The sequence below is a fragment of the Sardina pilchardus genome, chromosome 6, assembly GCF_963854185.1.
Source record: "Sardina pilchardus chromosome 6, fSarPil1.1, whole genome shotgun sequence".
In the NCBI taxonomy this organism is placed as follows: domain Eukaryota; kingdom Metazoa; phylum Chordata; class Actinopteri; order Clupeiformes; family Clupeidae; genus Sardina; species Sardina pilchardus.
The window spans coordinates 13,676,215-13,695,547 of NC_084999.1; the positions used below are offsets into that span (position 1 = coordinate 13,676,215).

The window sequence follows — 19,333 nt, forward strand, 5'->3', positions numbered from 1 at the left end:
TGTGAGTGTGTGTGTGTGTGTGTGTTTCATTCACTCCTCACATGTGCTGTAATCAGGAATATGCTACAAATCATCGGAGGTATGAGATTATGAGCCGGCAAACCCACTCCACATGTTGCCCTTAGGGAGGCAGGCAAAGGTTTCCTGAGGGAACACTGGGAGACCGCCCACCTCATCACCCCTGCAGGTCCACTCAGGGTGTGGCTCGCACACACACACACACACACACACACACACACACACTCACTCGCTTGCTCACTCACTCACTCGCACGCCCGCCCACAACAGGCCCTTCCAAAGAACTCACAACAGTCTACGTTGCTGTTGTGTTGCATGTGTGTGTGTTTGTATGAGTGCGTAGTGGTGTAGTGGTGTGTCAATGTGTTAACAGTGATGTGAGTATGTATGCGTGTTGTGGAGGGCGTCTGGAGTGTGTGTGTGTGTGTGTTTGTGTGAATGTGTATATGTATGTCAGGGTTGTGTGTTTGTAGCAGTATATGTGCATGTAGCAGTGTGCGTGTGTGTGTGTGTGAGTGGGAGAGAGATAGAAAGAAAGAGAGAGAGAGAGAGAGAGAGAGAGAGAGAGAGAGAGAGAAGGAGAGAAAAACACACACTCACCCTCATGGGGTGGATGTCTGCATAGGGCGGCTTGCCCTCCGCCATCTCTATGGAGGTGATGCCCAACGACCAGATGTCTGCCACGCAGTTGTAGCCAATCTCCTGAATCACCTCTGGGGCCATCCAGAACGGCGTGCCAATCACCGTGTTCCTCTTGGCCATGGTGTCCTGCAGAGGGACAGGAGTGCAGGCATTTAGGACACAACACCAAGGACACAACTAAACTGAATACATCATCTGCTATTCCTTTTCACTAGCAGGACTTTTATTTTTAAACTTGAAAACCTTCATGTTTTACATTTCCTGCGATGGGTCATATATCAAACACAACTTTATTTACTTCACTATTTAACGACAAAAGATGTTGTACTAGTGGATCAAAAGAAGTCAGTTATGAGGACCGGACTGAGATGCGATGACTGCTCTTTCATGTGTCCCAAAGCATGGCCCCCACCTAAGGGAAGATGTAGCAAGCCTGGCCTGCCTAGTGCCCACTTAGCCTGGCTAGCGCCTACCACTTCTCAAATGAGACGTGGTCTGGCAAGCAGACGTTCATTTTCTCGTATTCGAAAAAAATGCCCAAATCCGTTCATTGGGCGCCACGGATGTCCTATCAAATTCCTCTGTGCATAGCTCATCATGGTCTTGCTTTCTCCCCTGTTCTGTGATTGGTCCAGTCAAAAATTAGGGCGGTAGTTTCCAGACTGCCTTAGCAGCGTGAATGAAATCACCGAGCAAGGTGGGAACACCCAGGTTAGTGCCCACTAAGGTAGCTCATCAGAGGTGGGACTTGATAAATGATGATAATGTGGACACACAAGGGATCTACTTCGAAATTGAAACGGTCTTAAAAATCCGAAATCTAAAACAAAACGAATCCACACTGATGTATTAAAGGAGCGCAGGGTGATGCTGAGGGACTGTGTGTGGGTGCTGTGTGGGGCGGCATGGCCAGGGCTGAATAGGGGGAGGGGATGAAGCCATTGATAAGAGCCAAGAGCCAAGCATGTATCAGGCTGGGAAACAGATCAGAGCTCCAGCCTGTCACAGAGGCCGTGAGGCTGCTTCCCTAGCCTAGCGCTGGCGCAGCGAGAGTGTGATTAACTTCGCAGATCCTCTGGCGGCCGATGAAATGGCGCACGGCGAAATGAGAAGGGGGCAAAAAATGTGTCCTTCTCCCTCTCGAAGCCACCCCCTCCACATCTTAAATGATCTCTGTGTTATGTTAAACTCATGGCGCAAAAATGGTTTATTGAACTTTATATATTCCAGGCACCCTAAATTGAAACACCAACACCATCCACGCAACACACACACACACACCCACACACATGCACACACACACACACACCCACACCCCATGCAGTCCTGAACGCCTGGAGCCTGAGCAGGTTCCGAGGGGCCGTGGTCCTGCAGCTTTTATGGGTCTCTTTAAATCATCAAGTGCTTAGCGGGAACACGGCGTCCAGGGCGTAAAGCGACGGCCAGGTAGGATAATGGGGAGCTTATGGCGCACGGACGCCGGGGCGGGCCAGCGAACGAATACGTGAGCGAACGAACGAACCGACGGCAAAACGGATGGCGGACCACCCTGCAGCGCCGCTAGGGGTAAGAGAAGCTGGTCCTCAGGGTACCTACACTTCATCTACTGATTACTACACACGTCCTGAGTGTGAGTGTGTGTGTGTGTGTGTGTGTGCATACGTGTGTGTGTGTTTGTGAGTAAAGAGTGTGTGTGTGTGTGTGTGTGTGTGAGTAAAGAGTGTGTGTGTGTGTGTGTGTGTGTGTGTGTGTGTGTGCATGCGTGCGTGCCTGTGTGTGTGTGTGCATGCGTGCGTGTGTGTGTGTGCGCTCGCGCATGTTTACATGCCAAAAGCCGGTTGTACTCAGTTAGAGTCGATTACGCTGTGATTTACAGACACGCTGTACGAAAGCGAGGCAGCTGTAGAGATGTAATGAGAAGAGCTCCCTGCCAACTTCTAAACACTGCAGAAGAGTTTAGCAACCCAAGCCCCTTCTCTCACTGTGACAGCCCAGCAGGGAACCCAGGAGAGAGCAGTGTACACTTCTCACATGCAATTTCAAGTCAACCCTAACTTGGATTTGAGAGATTTGAGAGACATTAAAAAGACTCACTCTCCTCTATAAAGTCACTGGCTGTCTTTATTTGATGACACATTGCGTGATATAGTGTTTTTACAAGCAAATGAGGCAATACGAATGTCTGTCTTTTGTACCCGCTTTTTTGAATATGCTAATACAAAGCTAGATGTTATATGCTAATTGTTAACCTCTGACAGGTCAGTAAGGGGTGGTGACTTTTCCGCATATTTAAATAAAATAAATATTATTTGTGGCATTAGAGAGGTTCTGTCTGCCTAATCCAAGCTCAGCATCTCTAATGAGATTTGTACTGAAAGACTTAAGGCTACTTTGCTCAACAAAAGTCTGCTGCAGTGTCAAAAACCACAAGTAGAGCAATCTGCACAATCAAATGAAGTATCTCCCAAAGGCCTTACATAACGAGTAAAACATATGGCGGGTTCAGAAGGGCGTCAACAACTAGCAATAAAGTGTATTTAACAGTAGCAGAATTAGCCAAAACAGCTTAGCAGCAGTGTTATGAATGTGTGTGTGTGTGTGTGTGTGTGTGTGTGCATGTGTGCGTATGTGTGTATGTGTATAAGTGTATGTGTGTGTATGTACGTGTGTCGGCCATGACTTCTACCTCAGAGGGATGGGAAGGCTGCCTAACAACAACCAAAGTCACGGATCACTCCTAGACCTAAGGCGCTAAGTCTTCCAAGTTTCTGCCTCTTGAGGTAAGTTGTTTACAGTTTTCCCTAATCAAGCCGCTGGGAGATTCCCTTCGCCTGCATAGCATAATGGATAGGAAAGATAAGAACAGACGCCTATTTACAATTTCCCCCTGCCAACACACACATTTCAGCTCAGTGTCTTGGCTTAGGCTGAATGCATCCTGAATGGCTGAGCCTTTCAATAATTTCACAGAAATATGTAAAGTCGGGGTGGGGGAGCAGTCTTTATCGAGTCTCGGGAGTGTGTGAGGCCACACACACAACCTGTGGGGGTTTTTTGAGCTGTGGATCGTGCTTTCCTGAACACTAGTCCAGGTCAGACTCTAGCACCAGCAGAAATGTCCAACTCACCGTCAACTGCCCAGCCACTCCAAAGTCGGCCAGTTTCGCATGACCTTCGGTGTTGAGGAGAATATTCCCAGCTTTTATGTCCCTGTGGATCTTCCTCATAAAATGCAGATACTCCAGGCCTTTCAGGGTTGATTTGAGGATTGTGGCTATCTCATCCTCACTGAGCTGTGCAAGACAAACAGAGCGAGAGAGACAGAGAGAGAGAGAGCGAGAGAGAAAGACAGAGAGTGAGACAGAGAGAGAGAGAGAAGGGAGAGAGAGAGAGAGGGAAAGATTCTCCTGCGATTCAACTGTTCCAAGTATCATTCATGGTGAATCTTCACTGGGCTTAGAACAGTGGTCTGTGGGTTGTGCTTTGCACATAAATGCATCCGTAGACACACACACACATATACACGCACACATTTGGTTACTGTGTTATATCCTGCTGCGTCAGTGAAACAAACAGGCAGCACTGTTTTTGCATTTTGGACATGCATGATGTCTTTACCAATGGGCTATATCATTTAACAACAACAATGAGCAAAAAAACAAGCCGTTTTATTCCACAGCGACGGACCACTACGTGCTTCTGTTAAGCTGTAAAGCTCATGTTTCAGTAATCACAGCCCTGTCAAATGAATACACGTTGAATTCAACAAAAACGCAAAAAACATACTCATGGACCACATTAAACAAATTCACAAGATTTCAGGCCAACCCCCCCCCCCCCACACACACACACACACACACACACACACAACCTTCATCCATAATGTAGGACTCGGCTTGGTCGTGTGAAACCTTTCGGGTCACCCCGTCGGTCGGCTGTGTCGGTCTGTCGGTCTGCCCGGTGAGAGCTTGAGAAGCAGGCCGGGTCCAGGACATGAGTCAGTGGCGAGTGGCAGTGGCGGGGGGGAGGAGGGGGAATTCCCATTAAGGCCTATCCGCGGCGGCGCGGCCAGGGGCCGGGCCAAACCGGCTGCTCCATACCGCTCCGCTCCGCACCGCACCGCGCCGAGCCCAGCACAGCCCAGCGCCCCGGCAGCAGAATGTGCACTTCATTAGTGGGAAAAGTGCCGGGGAGAGCCGGGCCCCGGCCAAGTTCTGTGGGGCCCCATGAAACGCCAATAAAAGTCCCGGCCAGGGGGAACCGGCTCGGACCGGGAGGAGAGGAGGGGAGGGGAGAGGAGGAGGAGGAGGAGGAGGAGGAGGAGAGACCCGAGGCCTCTCCAGATGAGTGCTACTTCTGTGGAAAATGCCGGGCTCTGTTAGGTGCCCACTGGGGCTCGCTGGAGATGGCCACTGACCCGCAGCCCTGGACGGACCGGCCTCACCGCCTACGGGCCAGACCACAGCTCCGGGTCTCCCGCCGCTCAGAGCGCGCACACATCAGACACCAAACACCGAACCCTGCTACTCCGCCAGCACACACATACGCACATCACAACTGAGCATCTACACACGCATAAACGCTTTTGTTAGACTGACATACACATCGTCTATGTACTATATGTATATAACTACGAGCGTACGGATATAATCTTCTACGTGTATATACATGTATATATATACTGTATATATATATATATATACGTGCGTTTAATGTTGTGTCACCCAGACTGAACCCTGGACGTGTGGAGAGAACTGAATTAAAGAGATAATAGAATAAGTAAAAGTTCTCCAGTCCATTGAGGAGAAAAGAATGCAGTAGGGAGAGGGGGAGGGAGGAGAGGAGAGGAGAGGAGAGGAGAGGGAGAGCAGAGAAGAAAGGAGAGGTCATTCAGAGCGCACATCCAGAGGAGGCCAGATGATTCAGTCACTCTGGTTTTCCCAGGCCACAGCAGACACACACATACACACACATGTTAAGCCGCGGTCCCCACGGATCACTAACACTCACTGTTTTCGTTTCGATGGAGGCTCTAAACACACAGAGCTGGAGATTTACAGCACTTGCTCCCTTTTTCCCTTGCTCATTCTCCCTCGCACACACACACACACACACACACACACATATATATATATATATACACAGACACACACACACATGCACACACTGTATGTGTGCATATCTGCACAGGTATAAATGTACATGTTTATACAGTATGCTGTACACTGATACCAAAAATCTGGACTGTATATGAATGCATGTATGTACATACACCACACTCATAAATACGCCCGTAATACAATGTTACACACACACACACACACACACACACACACACACACACGGTGCCCTAGCCAGCAGTGTCTGGGGCCTGAGTGGAGCAGCACCTGGATTGTTACTGATCCCCACAGTCCACTTGGGCCGCGGCTCCGCTCAGCAATCCCAGCATCCCTTTCTCCACCCACCGCCCCAGCCCGCCCCACCCCCCACCCCCGCTCCACCGCGCCGCGCCGCCCCCTCCACCTCCACCTCCACCTCCACCTCCACCCCTCGGCCCTTCCCAGCGCACTTAGCCTTGTTTATTTTCTCCAAACAGAAACAAAGGGAAGGCACCGCCGAGAACCGTATCTTTTTACAACTTGGTGACATCACTCGTTAAAGGGCCGGCGCGCACATGCGTGAGGGCTCCCGGTCTTCGGCCTTTTTTGGGGCTCCCCCGGCGCCCATCCGCGCGCCCCCAGGTGACCGCGCTGCAGTCTGACCCCTGATCGGGGTCAGCGGCATGGCGTATGTTGGCTTCGCGAGCGAGCGAGTGAGAGCATGAGTGTGCTCCCATCCAGAGAAGGGAGGGGGAAAAAAACAAAGACACGGGGGGAAAAAAAAGAAAAGGAGAGAGGATTGAGATGAAGAGCAAGAAATAAAAAGTTGAGAAGCATATGAGACGGAAAAGAGAGGGGGATGACTTTGTTGATGTGGGATGGGAAAGATATGTGGAATGACCGAACTAATCACTGGACAATGCAAGGAGAGCGGACGTGCGCAATCAAATGAATATAAGACTGGGTATCTATGCACCCTATCTGACTTAATGGCCTAAATATCTGGGATAAACAACTGGACGAACATCTGCTCTAAAATCTTATGGGTATTTTCCACAACATTGTGGCCATTGAGCTCAACCAACAAGAGTCTTACGTCATGCAGTGACACATGTGCACACACACACACACACACACACACACACACACACACACACACACAAAAAAGCACACACAAAAAACGAATACTCTGTCTTAAATGTGTGCACGCACATACACAGACACACAAGCACACACACATACACGAACACACCCACACACTATCATCACAAATACTCCAACCAGCTTCAACAGGTGACCAGGAGAGTGAAGTCACTGGCCTCCTAAGTGTGAACACAGCGGTTAATGGCATCTTGAGAGACGCCAGTGGATGATGGAATAAGGAAGTGTGATCTACACTCATGGTTCCTATCCAGATCCTTACAGAGTTCTGTGACTTATACTTACACGAGAACCCAGCAGTTCAATGAAAACATGGTCAAGTTCTTAGAAGAACTCAACAAGGTGCTATCTAGGATCCTTTAAAGAGCCTTTCAAGTCTTACCTAAGGACACCTACTGTACCTAGGCATCATGATTTCTGACTTTTGTACATCTTTAACGGCCCTGTTGTGATAAAAGAACAGTGTCAGGGAGTCTCTTTATCGTTCCGAGTACAGTAAGTAAGCTCAAACCAACCCAGGCCTTGTGTGCCTATGGATGGTGCCCAGCTGCAGTGCTGTGCAGTGCTGTGCTGTGCTGGAGCTGGAGCTTATTACTGCACCGCACTGCTTCAGCGCTGCTCCCGCTTCCTCCCTGTGGTCACTCCCGCCCAGCGCAGATGCACCAGCGCAAATAAAAACACACAAATTAGCCGTGCGGACAGTAAACATTTCCAGTTCTCCGGGGCAGACTGCGCCCACACTGCGCAACGTAAACCCACTCTTAAATGCGCTCTCGCAGTGACGGCATCGACAAGCGGCACGCCGCCGCCGGTCACGCTGACGTCTTCTGTGCGGCAAGAGACGTACGGCATCCGTGCATCAGCAGACAATAGGTAGGCCTTTTAAAAAGGTAACTCTCTTTGAGTATCCTTCACACCAGAAAGCGGCCCATGCTTAAAATCTGTTTAGCATTGACCCGTCTAGGTCAGGCAGAACTACCAGGTCTACTGTGCCAGAATCTGTAAAAGTCCGCTGCCTCTTATTTATGAGTTCATTTATAATCATCAAGTGTGCAGTTACTGAGGGGGCAAGCAATCAATTTTCGCCGTTTCGACCAGAAACACATCCACCACAGCATTAGGAGAGATTTATAAATCTTGAAGTCCGAATAATTGTGGATGTGGAACTTTTACGACCGGTTTTAACGGCTCCCCAACCCGCGGTGCGGAGCGGTCCTGGGGCTCGGCACGGCCGAGAGCGCCGGCACATCCCGGGCGTGCGGGGCCCGGCCTCTCTCTCGGAGCAGCCGTCTCCCGTCTCTCGCTCTCTCTCCCGGCGAGAGGAGTCCACTCGTCCACATGTGAAATCAATACCTCCCCCTCCATTTATAAGCTACTCTCGCTTGTACCATCAAATCAAAACCATATTGCCAAAAAAATGGCTTCTTCTGAAAAAAGACCCCATCCAATCCCCTAGTCCCAGCATGAGAGAAGAGATAGATACTGAGGAGATGGTGGGGAGGGGGGGGGGGGGGGGGGGGGGGGGGGGCTATGACACCGTTTTTGAAATATGCACAGTCTGGCTCCCTCAAAATGACCAGCGCGTAACCTGCTGACTTCCAGCTTCACGTCTATATTGAATTGGAACCTTTCGAACTTCATCTCAATTCTGCGGCTTGACATGAATACATCTAAAAGTAAATCTCCGAAAAAGTATTAAAGTTGGATGCGGTAGAGCCGCATCAACTCCAGGGCCCTTCCAAAGGTGTTTAATAAATGCTTGGTACATCCAGGAAAATACTTTCCCCGGGTTTATGTTCTGCAGAGGTGACCTGAGGGGCTCCTTGAGCTGAATAAAGCCGTATCCTGGCACGGGCGCCGACATCCATCTTCTTGACGTCTACAGCGTGTCAACCTAATGGTAAATCTGCGAAATCTCCAACCGACATCAAGACACAGAAAATCTGCCCTTGGCACCCTGGCAGGAGGACCACCTTTTCCTCCATCTCAACGGCATATACAGTACAGGCCTGGAACTCCCCTCTTATGGACTAGCACTACGCACAGAGCGAGTGAATGAGGGGAAGAGAGAGAAAGAAGGAAAGAAAGACAGAGAGAGAGAGAGAGAGAGAAAGAGAGAGGGAACACCCAGTGTTTTCCTCCTGCAGCGAGCTGCTCTTTACCTGCGCTCTGGTGCCCGTCATCTACGCGGCTACTTATCAGAGATTTCCACGCCTGTAAAACGCTGTGTGCGCGCTACGGTAACGCTGCAGCAACGCAGAACTTTTCCATCTCCCCTCCAAACAAACGGCCCAGCCGTGACTCCACTTCCCTCCTGCTTTTATGAGAACACGCTGGTGTTGGTGTAAAACAGGTCATTTGGACCTCCCAGGGTCCACTCTGGCAACGGCCCTTCCCGCGTGCCAACATCTACAGCCGCCCAAGGCACTCCCATGACCAATAATTTCACTCTCACCCGAATGTCGTAAACAGCTTAAAACCCTATTAAAAGCACAAATACGTTTGCAAAACTAAGTAGACGTTTATAAAACAATATTTCCTGTCTGCGAGTTGACTGTAAATAGTGTATTCAGAAGCACATTATTGCTTGTGACTCAAGCAAGTCCGATTTTTTCCCTGGCAGCGGGCTGAGAACAAGTGTCCTATAAATACAAGTAGGAACCTGACAAACTCAGCTGGAAAGGAAGTTATTACGAATGACTGATGAAGGAGAATGTTATATCTCCAAAGAGAGAACTTCTCAGTGGACAGCTGGGAGACTGTGGAGACTCTCTGTGTGTGTGTGTGTGTGTGTGTGTGTGTGTGTGTCTGTGTTCCATGAAGTGCATGTGTGACCAGGTTTAAAAAGTAGGCATGTGCATGCTTGTATGTGCAACTATATGTGTATGTGTATGTGTATATGCATGTGTGTGTGTGCATGTGTATGCGTGTGTGTGTGTGTGTGTGGATATGTGTTTATATGTAGAACACAAGTGTTTGGGTATGAACATAAGTTAATATGAGCATTCATGAGAACATTGATGCTGATGTGTGAGAGTGCGAGTGAGAACATCTTCACACACGGCCATCTACAACAGACACTAAATAACAGTGAAGAAACATGGGCTCTGCATATTCCATTAACTCACAGGCCTACTGCTGGACTGGACCATCAAAAATCACAGGAGTCCATTTATAAATGTTCAAAGACTTGAAAGGGAGAGAGGGAAAAAAACGACAGAAGAAAAACAAGCCTGGAGGCCTGCCACAAACGGTAGATATTTTTAGCCTCCAGCTTCCAAGTGAACTTCACTGTCATTATAGTATGTGATAGACTGTTCAATAGGGCTGCGAGGCAGCAGGGCAGAATCAGCCCGGCACATGCTGTCGTAGGAAGACAAGAGCGAGCGCGCGCGGGGAGAGAGGGGAGAGAGTCGGCCCAACCGACCAGAGAAGAATTTCATAATTCAAGGTCTCTCCCTCCAACAGTGTCGGGCTCTGTTCTCGTGTTTAAGAGTGGGAAACCATTTCCTGCTCGCTTCGCTCCTCTGCACAGCTCTCCTGCATCTGGCACACCATGAAACGACAGAACGGAGGAAAAAAGACAAAAAAAGAGAGAGAGAGAGCGAGAGTGAGAGAGAGAATACGGGGGAAGTGAGGGAAAGAAATGGAAGAAATTATGCTCAATCACAGGGATTACTGGGTGTGTTTTGGTTATGAAAAAAAAAACAATGTCATAGGGCTTCATCTGAGCCCAATTCTTTCATGTATACATCCACAATGTAAACGGAAGATAAGTGCAGTCGTCCCCCACACACAACCACCACCACCACCACCCACCCCCCGTCTCCAACTGCCCCAGCCAGAGGGACGGAGCCAGGGAGGAACCCGGAGACTTTTCTCCCACAGTGTGTCACCTGCTGGCCCCATAGTGGAGCGACGGAGCCAGCCGGACCGTGCTTAATCCCACCGTCCAAACGAGAGGTCATAAATATGTAACAGTAGTAAGCGCTGAGAAATGGCAGCTCTGGCTCACTGCGCCCTCCGCTTTTTTATTGGAAGTGGAAACATTGAACTAAAAACAAAAACAAACGTACGCCGTTTCGACCAGGGGGCCCGCGTTGCGTTCCGTGCACCTCTCTCTCTCGTCATCGTCAGGGCCGCGCGCTGAGACAACTCGGAAAACCCTGACCCTAATGAAAGACTCCACAAAAAAACACTTTGAAGCTAACAAACACGGGCAAAATTAGTCTCGCAGGTGCAATAATTAATTCTCTGGCAATATGCAAGCCCAGCTGAGGCTATGGCAGGCACTGAGGCAGAGGGAGATTTTTTCCAGCGCGTTCTGTGTGCAGGAATACCCCATTTAGCACAACCATCTGTGCTGAAAAGATTGTTTACTGAAAGTGTCTTTAATTTTATTATTTAGTTAATTTTTGGTGACAGATACAGTGCAGCATCAACAGGTTGGTCAACAGGTAAACTTAAATACAGCTTGCATGCTGTATTTCCATATTCTGAGCAGCTACTGTAGGCTATATGAGGGGAAAACCCAATGTCTTATATCATTCAACACTTTTTCATTCACACATTTGAAAGATGTGTGACAACCACCTCATTTTGCATTTAGCAATCGGCCCAATATCTGAAAAGTGTAAACAAGACACGGCAGACAAGACACAGACACATCTCAGTGCGTTAGTGTGGCTGGTGGCTGTGGACTGGTGCAGTGTTCACTGTGAGGTGAGCAGCCGTTATCTTACTCAGGGCAGGGGGCCCACCCTGGCCGTGCTGCAGCTTCGCCCCAGACAGCTCCCCTCCTGCAACAGTAGCCTCTCTCTGGCTCTCATTAGGATTAGCAGCTCTGGGTCTAGCGGGGGCTACATCCCTGCTCAGGTAGCAGTAGCGTACCAGGCCTGCGAGGTGCAGGGGGGTAGGGGGGGATTGGGAGGGGGGGCTGAGGGGGTTAGTGGGGGTCGGTGCGGGCTGGAGCCCGCGAGAGGAGTGGAGCGGAGCGTCGGGGGCCTTTAAAAACGTCACCTCTGACAGAGTGCCCGGGACATTCTGTGCCTGAGCGAATTTATGCCCCCGTCGCTGCGCCGCTACTCTGTTTATGTCTCTCATCAGCCTATTAACTACACTGCAGCGTGGAGACGGAGGGGGGCGGGGGGAGCGGGGGCCAAACAGGTGCCTTGGAGAGGGAAAGGTTTACCAGTGCACACACACACAAACACACACACACACACACACACACACACACACACACACACACACACACACACACACACACACACACACACACACACACACACACACACACACACACACACACACACACACACACACACACACACACACACACACGCACACACACACACACACACACAATGAGAGGTCTGCTGTTCTCTTTCAGTCACAAGGCCACTGTGCTCACAGGTGGAGGTGGGCCTGGACGGGAAGATGTTGGAGAGTCGTAGGGAAGACAAAGCTGCTTTTGCAGAGCCACCAAAAGGCATGTGGAGTGGGGGCGGTAACGGCAGAGGTGGAGGTAAGAGGAATGGTGGGGGTGGGGTGGGGGTGGGGGGGTAATAACTGTAGTGCACCCCAACTCAACTTCTCTGATCACATCCAGCCTTTTCTGAGGAAGAAAAAAACGCACGCCTCACCCTGGGCCAAACCCAAATCTGGAGAATGCCCTCACCCCTATCCAGAGGGAATCTGTTCTGCAAATGTTTTCTCCTAGCTGTGTGATTGCTTCAATCCTCAAAAAACATTTCGTTATGAATGATTGAACCAACTCCCCCACCCCCCCCAACCTCCCGCACTCTCTCTCTCTCACACACACACACACTCACACACTCACACACACACACACTGCCCTCCCTCCCTGCTTTCATAACGGTCCAGAGACTGTGCTGAGCGGAGCGGGCTTTACGAGGCAGAGACGGGTTTGGGACAGTTTCATAGAGCCCTCTCTGCCAATATCGCAGCCAGGGAGGAAGTGAGGACTGGGGTCACGAGGAGAAATAGCACTTCCTGTGAGACCCTGCTGTTTTTCGCTCTCTCTCTCTCTCTCTCTCCCTCTCTCTCTCTTTTGTTCATTTTAAACGTAGGGCTCTCCACGAGTGCGGCGAGCGAGCGCTGGGTCGCATGTGTGTGAACTCACAGCTGGACAGTCTCACGCATTTTGCTCCTCACTCCTCATCATCTCTCCAGTCAGCCAGAGCTGAAGCATCCCGCCGACAAAAAAGAGCTACACCACCCCACCACAGATTCTTCAGAAACAACACCTCCAAGGGTGCACATTTGCACTGTCCAAAGCATAAGTCACAAAACATGATGAAAAACAGGACAGAAAAATGCTGCATGTGAAAATGGTTTCAGCTGCACTGAGCAGTGAATACAATACAGGTCTATAATAAACGTTACAGAGCAGTACAGTGACCGAAACAAATGTCATATGAATAAGATACTTTTTGAGAACTTTTACGCTTGAGAAACTATCAAACATCCATCAAATGAAAAAGCTGACGCTGATCTCTAGAGACAATGGTGCTGACTTACTGTCTTGTTGCGCGCTCTGATGAGGTCTGACACCGAGCCTGCCCCACAGTACTCCATCACGATCCACAGGTCCGTGTTCTTGAAGTAGCTGCCGTAGTAGTTCACCACATAGGGGCTACAAGCAAACATAAGAGCTAGCGTGACTGCAACTGAAAAGCACATGTCAGCCACTATTCATAACAACTGCAGAAATGACTATGTTCAATGCACTTGCATTTATTTGGCAGATATGTGTAGTCGAAGTCAACAGTACAACACATTCATTCGGCTCTGTATGTGTGCACTCAACAAATCAAATCCATGACAATGGGGTTGGTAACACCTTGCTCTAGCAGTTGAGTTCCAGGCTTAAGTGGTCTCCGTATGGAGAGGCCGGAGACGTATGAAGTGTTTGCGTGATCACACACAGAGAGCAACAGGAGGCCAGGGGTTACGAGCTGCGTGCGATACCTGTCACACTGCTGCATGATTGATATTTCTTTGATGATTTCCTGCAGGTCGGATTCCACGGGCACCTGTTTTATGGCCACCACCTGCCCCGACTCCTTGTGGATGGCTTTATAAACACTCCCGTAGGACCTGAGCGGGGGGCGCACACACACACACACACACACGTACACGCGCACACACACACACACACACACACACACGTACACACGTACACACGCACACACACACACACACACACACAGACACACACACACACACACACACATTACAAACACATTACAGCACATGCACACACACACGCACTCACACACACACATCGTGTGTGTCCATGTTTATCTACCTCTATGTCTGTATATTTGTATGCGCCCCCTCTCTTCCTCATTCTCATCTGGAGTGTGTGACCCGGGGCCTGCACAGGGACTGGACATGGCATGTCAAAGAGACCTGAGGCCTGAGGGCCCCCCCTCCCACACACACACACACACACACACACACACGCACACACACAACCCCCCCTCCAGGGGCCCCGGGGGAGGAAGGCCCCGAGGCGTCCGTGCAGCGAATGGGAGTCTGGCGCGCGGGTTGAGCTGTGTTAACTGTGGGTTTTATGGGCTGGAGGAGTCCAATCTCATGGCACTTTAGTCTCAGGCCTGTTTTACGCGCCTCCGGCGCACGAGAGCACCGGCACTGGCGTGGCAGGGAGCGCGGGCGCCCGCCGCTCATGCAGAGGAAAAGGCGCTGGGCGCCGTTAAACAGATGGCAGCAGAACAGAGGGCGGCAGAGCGCAGCATGGGCGCGCGCAGATGGGGAAGAGATCACAACCCTCCCCCCTCACCCTACACACACACACACACACACACACACACACACCCTAAACCCACCCCATCAACCCATACACGCCATCAAGCTGGAATGCACCACCTCACCCTGGCTCACAATGGGGGGAGGGTGCATGTGTATGAAGGAACGGAACGGTGGCGGTAAATATTACCTTATATACCCCAAGGCACGGCACAGGCTCGGGATCAGTTTCTGTGGTTTGCCCGTGATGTTGATTGCGGCAGGAAGCTACGCAGGCTACTGATCCACAATTAATGTAAAAAAAAATAGAGAAAGGTAGCTCTCCAGGTCCCCAGGTATGGAAGAATGGAGCTAGTGGGTAATCAGAGCCTGTTGCCTGCCTCTCTGCTCTGGGGAGAGGGCCAAGACTGGAGCGGTGGAGGAGGTCTGACTGTCAGCTAGAGTGGAGGAGGTTTGTGACAGTCTATGACAGATGATTACAGATTGTTTTGCTCCGTTTGTCACTTGTGATTAATGTGTAACCCAATTAAAATTGATCTGAAACATTTGTTATAGAAAACTACACTATGACAATGGGAGTGTCATGGCTATGAAGAAGTCAAAAGATCTATGATTGAGTACAAGGGGAAAACACATTTAAACACATTTAAACATTCCCTTCATTGTTAACATTAGTATAATACAGTCAATTACTTTCTTGACAGTAGACTACAGTAGCCAAAAAAACTTACAATGAAGAACAATGAAGTAAAAACATGGAAAACTATGTTAGTTAATTAGACAACAAGATTTGCCACATTCAATTCAGATCAAAAACTCAAAATCGGTTAAAAAAAAACATATCTAAGATGGACACAGAATGAGAGAAAGGGAGCCAGAGACAAAGACCATGGAGAGGCAGAGAGAGAGAGAGAGAGAGAGAGAGAGAGAGAGAGAGAAGCCCTGTTCACATTTTTACTGCCGTGCCCCTGTAGTCAGGCGGCCTCCTGTGACTGACGTTACACTAAACAGAGCGAGGAGCCGCACCCACCATCAGATGCCGAGAGATGCCCACACACACCAGAGGAAGAGGGGAGCAGAGAGAGAGAGAGAGAGAGAGAGAGAGAGGGAGAGAGAGAGAGAGAGAGAGACAGCGTGCGAGCGCGGGCGAGCGAACAAACGAATGGTTTCAAGAAGAAGGGGGAGAAAAAAAAAGAAACGTGGTTCTCACCCCTCCCCAAGCTTCTCCAGCACGTCGAAAACTTCCTCCGGCTGCTTGGTGAGGCTGTCTTCGCTGAGCTTCTTCAGCTTGCTGTGGTGGGGAGAAGAAAAACAGCTAGATGGGCACATGGGCATACCTCAGCAAACCCAACATCAACAAGCAGCACGTCAAGAGGCATGGAGGAGCGGACCTACAGGGCCACAATTATGGAGCCTTTTAGTAAATAAAACATTTTGTAGTGGTGTCTCAAGCTATGTGCTGAATCATCACATCGTGATACAGACTGAAGGCATCTGAAACACATTTCCTCTGCGTTGAATGGTTAAGGATGCTTCAAATTCTGGGAAAACATAGAATGTAATCATAGCAATCAAATGTAATCAATGATTGGCTACTCAGAGGATGACTGAACATACTGCTGTATGCCAAGCTTGTACTTTAGTGCACTTGTCATTGACAGCATAATTACGCCAACCTTGCAAATCCAGTGATAACAAGTCTGTGAAGTGTAACTGGTGAACTGATCAGGTTCAATGAGAGGTCAAAAATATTGCTAGTTAACTAGTTAGAATGAAAGAATTTTAATTTGACAATTCATTTTGTGCAAATGGAGGTTCAAATTGACCAAGGTTTTGAAATGAAAAATACAAGCTGCTTCCAAAAAAAAGCCATATATGCCTACTCATGGTGAGTTGTTGTGTGTTCAGGACCAACAACAGCTTTCATTTAAAAAATGTACTACAGAATCCCAGTTTACTGTGCAACCGTTTTAATGTTTTTTTGATAAGCGGGTGGATAAAAATAAATCAGGGCTTCTGTCTAGTCTCTGAGGAGAGCAAAGCAGAATGCCGCTACCCAAATAGGACAAAGAATGCCAATTTCTCCCCCCAGGGTAAAGAAGCCAACTATTTTGACTTGGGAGGCCTCTTCAAAAAACAACAAATGACACTGATATATTAACATCTGTCGTGGGGTAAAGCACCGAGGAGAGACGGCCCAGATTTATAGCTGTGTCTACTCCATCTAACTCTGTGGGTGGTGTCTACAGCGACACAAACAACGTCTGGGTAGGAAAATAAATAAATAAATAAATAAACAAACACAAATGTGTTTCTCACAGTCGGTAGACAATGTTTTGCATTTCCAGACCGAGGGATGTGTCTGGTGCTGCAGTTGTTTTCTAGTTCTATACTGACAGATCATCAGAAGGTGTGTAGAGTCAGAAAAAGATCAAACAAAACCTGCCCCTCAAAAAAAATTAAAAAGTCTAATGCCTTATTTAAACAGTGTCTCAAACCAATATACTGTAAGAAGGGCAATAGTTAGTGTGGGACACTGGGCAGTAGGTTGTGGTTGTAGGAGATCCTCTGTGATTGAACACCACTGGCAGCAGGGCCAAGATCGCCTGTTCACAGTTAGGAGAATTGGTTCACAGGGTTCATAGTTTATTCTCTCAAAAAGTGACAGACCACAGAGATTCCTTGTGTTATAAGACGACGAGACCGTGGCAATTTGTGGTGTAGTTCCTGCCACTCACACATGGACGAGGCTGCCATTTCTTCATGCAACAGACAGACATGCTTCTCAAGACATTCTCGACCACCCCTTTCACATCAAAATACCGTAATAGATGATCTGCAAACATGCACGGTTTTTCAGAAGCAATTTATTTGGCCATGCCTAATGTCTGTGCACACAGGGTCCTCTGCAGTTCTACCACAGCAGACAGGGAGAGGCCTCAAAAAGTTGGAATCAGACATGACATGAAATATGAATGACCAACATCGCTGTGAATAATGAAAATTGTGTTGTTTTCTCCAAAGACTGTGGCTGAAGGAACATTTTTTAGAGGTTTTTGAATCATTATATTTAAAAAGTAAATAAACTAATGTATCATGTGTTCAAAATGTGACAATTGACGAAGATGAATTGAGTGCACAGATAATAAATAAATAAATAAATAAATAAAAAACAGGTCCAAATGTGGCCATCAAAACCAGCATTTGGCAATTAGTCAACTCAATTGTTTATCACAAAACCGTGTTTAATAAACAAATACCATGCATTAGCAAAACAAGTAGAGTGATGATCCTAACATGAATAGCCTAAGTAATATAAAACACGTGCTAAAGTCTGGGTGGCCTGGGCTTTTAAGTGGCATATTGAACAGGTGGATCGAAGGCACTTGTCCTGAGAAGAGAGTTCGGCAGAATTAAGAACACTCTCAAGTAAGCGTTTTAGGCTACTTTAATACACTTAACACAAAGGACGTAGTGGCATTTAATGCACGAACTTTTAGATTAACAAGTTGTATCCTTCATCAGTTTTGGATACATTTACAAATTCCGGTAATTGTACGTCGACAAATTACTTTTAATCCCAACTAAGTGGACGTGTTATGTTTGTTAGGATGTTTATCATGAACTGCATTTGAAAAATTATTATGAAATAATCCAGATGTGTGGAGTTGGCTGCAGATGCAGATGCAACCTTTGTTAGCCGCGCGTATTGCGAACCAATGAGGGGGTGGGACCCCTGGAAACGAAACACAAAAGCGGATCCTGACAAATCCGAGCAGAGTGTCAAGTAACAATCTTCTCTGGTGGATTCTCACTATAATGACTACTCGCACGCCCGTTATCGTGAATAAACCAGACGGTGGACATGATAAGCCATAGGCACGTGGTAACGTTTCTATGTTTGCCATCAGTTGTGCCAACATCGGCTATGAATACAATAGCAGCAGCACAAGACTGCGCGGACAGTTTCAATCGAGCGATGTCGTTGTATCCCTGAAGCAGGATATCACCCACCTTTTGGGCGCAGAATAATCCATCATGTGGACTCTTCAATGCAATGGCGCTGGACGAAATCGCAAAATGAAAGTCGTGAATTGTTTTTGCCTACGCCTACAATTCCAACTATTCAAGTGACATGCTCGGTTCGCTTGGCCAGCTGTTCGTCGTAGTCTGCTGACAACTTGGTGATGTCACGAGAGAGTGCTGACAAGCATGCTGCTGATAGTAGGAAGAGCTTAGTCGCACATGCCCTCCGCTGGTTGGCTGAGGTCGGAGAGGAGAGCTGCCCTCACTGGTTTCCTAGCATATCCATTTCAAATCATGAACATGGAACATGAATAAGGAGCCGAGCATGTGTATTGTTTTGGGTTGCATGGAAATACTTGCGTGCGTGTCGGTGTGTTGGGACGGGAGTGGGTAACTCAACTCTGCGATAGCCATGCTGCCATCTGCGACAGATGCAAGACAGCATAGTGACAGACTTGCTGTTGCTGTCTTTGTTGGACTATATTAAGAGCACACACTATCCACACTATCACTATCCATGAAATACCAAACAAAACGAGAAATCGGCGCCTCTGCTCCTATTTCTGACGTCCTGTTTTTTCAATGCCATACTT

At 48.5% G+C, this 19,333-nt stretch overlaps 1 protein-coding gene across 1 annotated transcript in view; it reads right to left on the reverse strand.

The window, feature by feature from the left end:
* The window catches only part of LOC134082662 (serine/threonine-protein kinase 3-like), an 87,735-nt gene extending 68,858 nt beyond the window's left edge, over nucleotides 1–18,877 (reverse strand). Inside the window, exons 1-6 of the mRNA XM_062538537.1 lie at nucleotides 18,729–18,877; nucleotides 15,925–16,005; nucleotides 13,914–14,042; nucleotides 13,464–13,578; nucleotides 3,789–3,953; nucleotides 619–786 (exon numbers count right to left, since the gene is read on the reverse strand). Coding sequence (XP_062394521.1) covers nucleotides 619–786; nucleotides 3,789–3,953; nucleotides 13,464–13,578; nucleotides 13,914–14,042; nucleotides 15,925–16,005; nucleotides 18,729–18,754 — 684 coding nt within the window. The 5' untranslated portion in view covers nucleotides 18,755–18,877. The remainder of the gene's footprint in view (nucleotides 1–618; nucleotides 787–3,788; nucleotides 3,954–13,463; nucleotides 13,579–13,913; nucleotides 14,043–15,924; nucleotides 16,006–18,728) is intronic.
* Nucleotides 18,878–19,333: the final 456 nt, after the last annotated feature.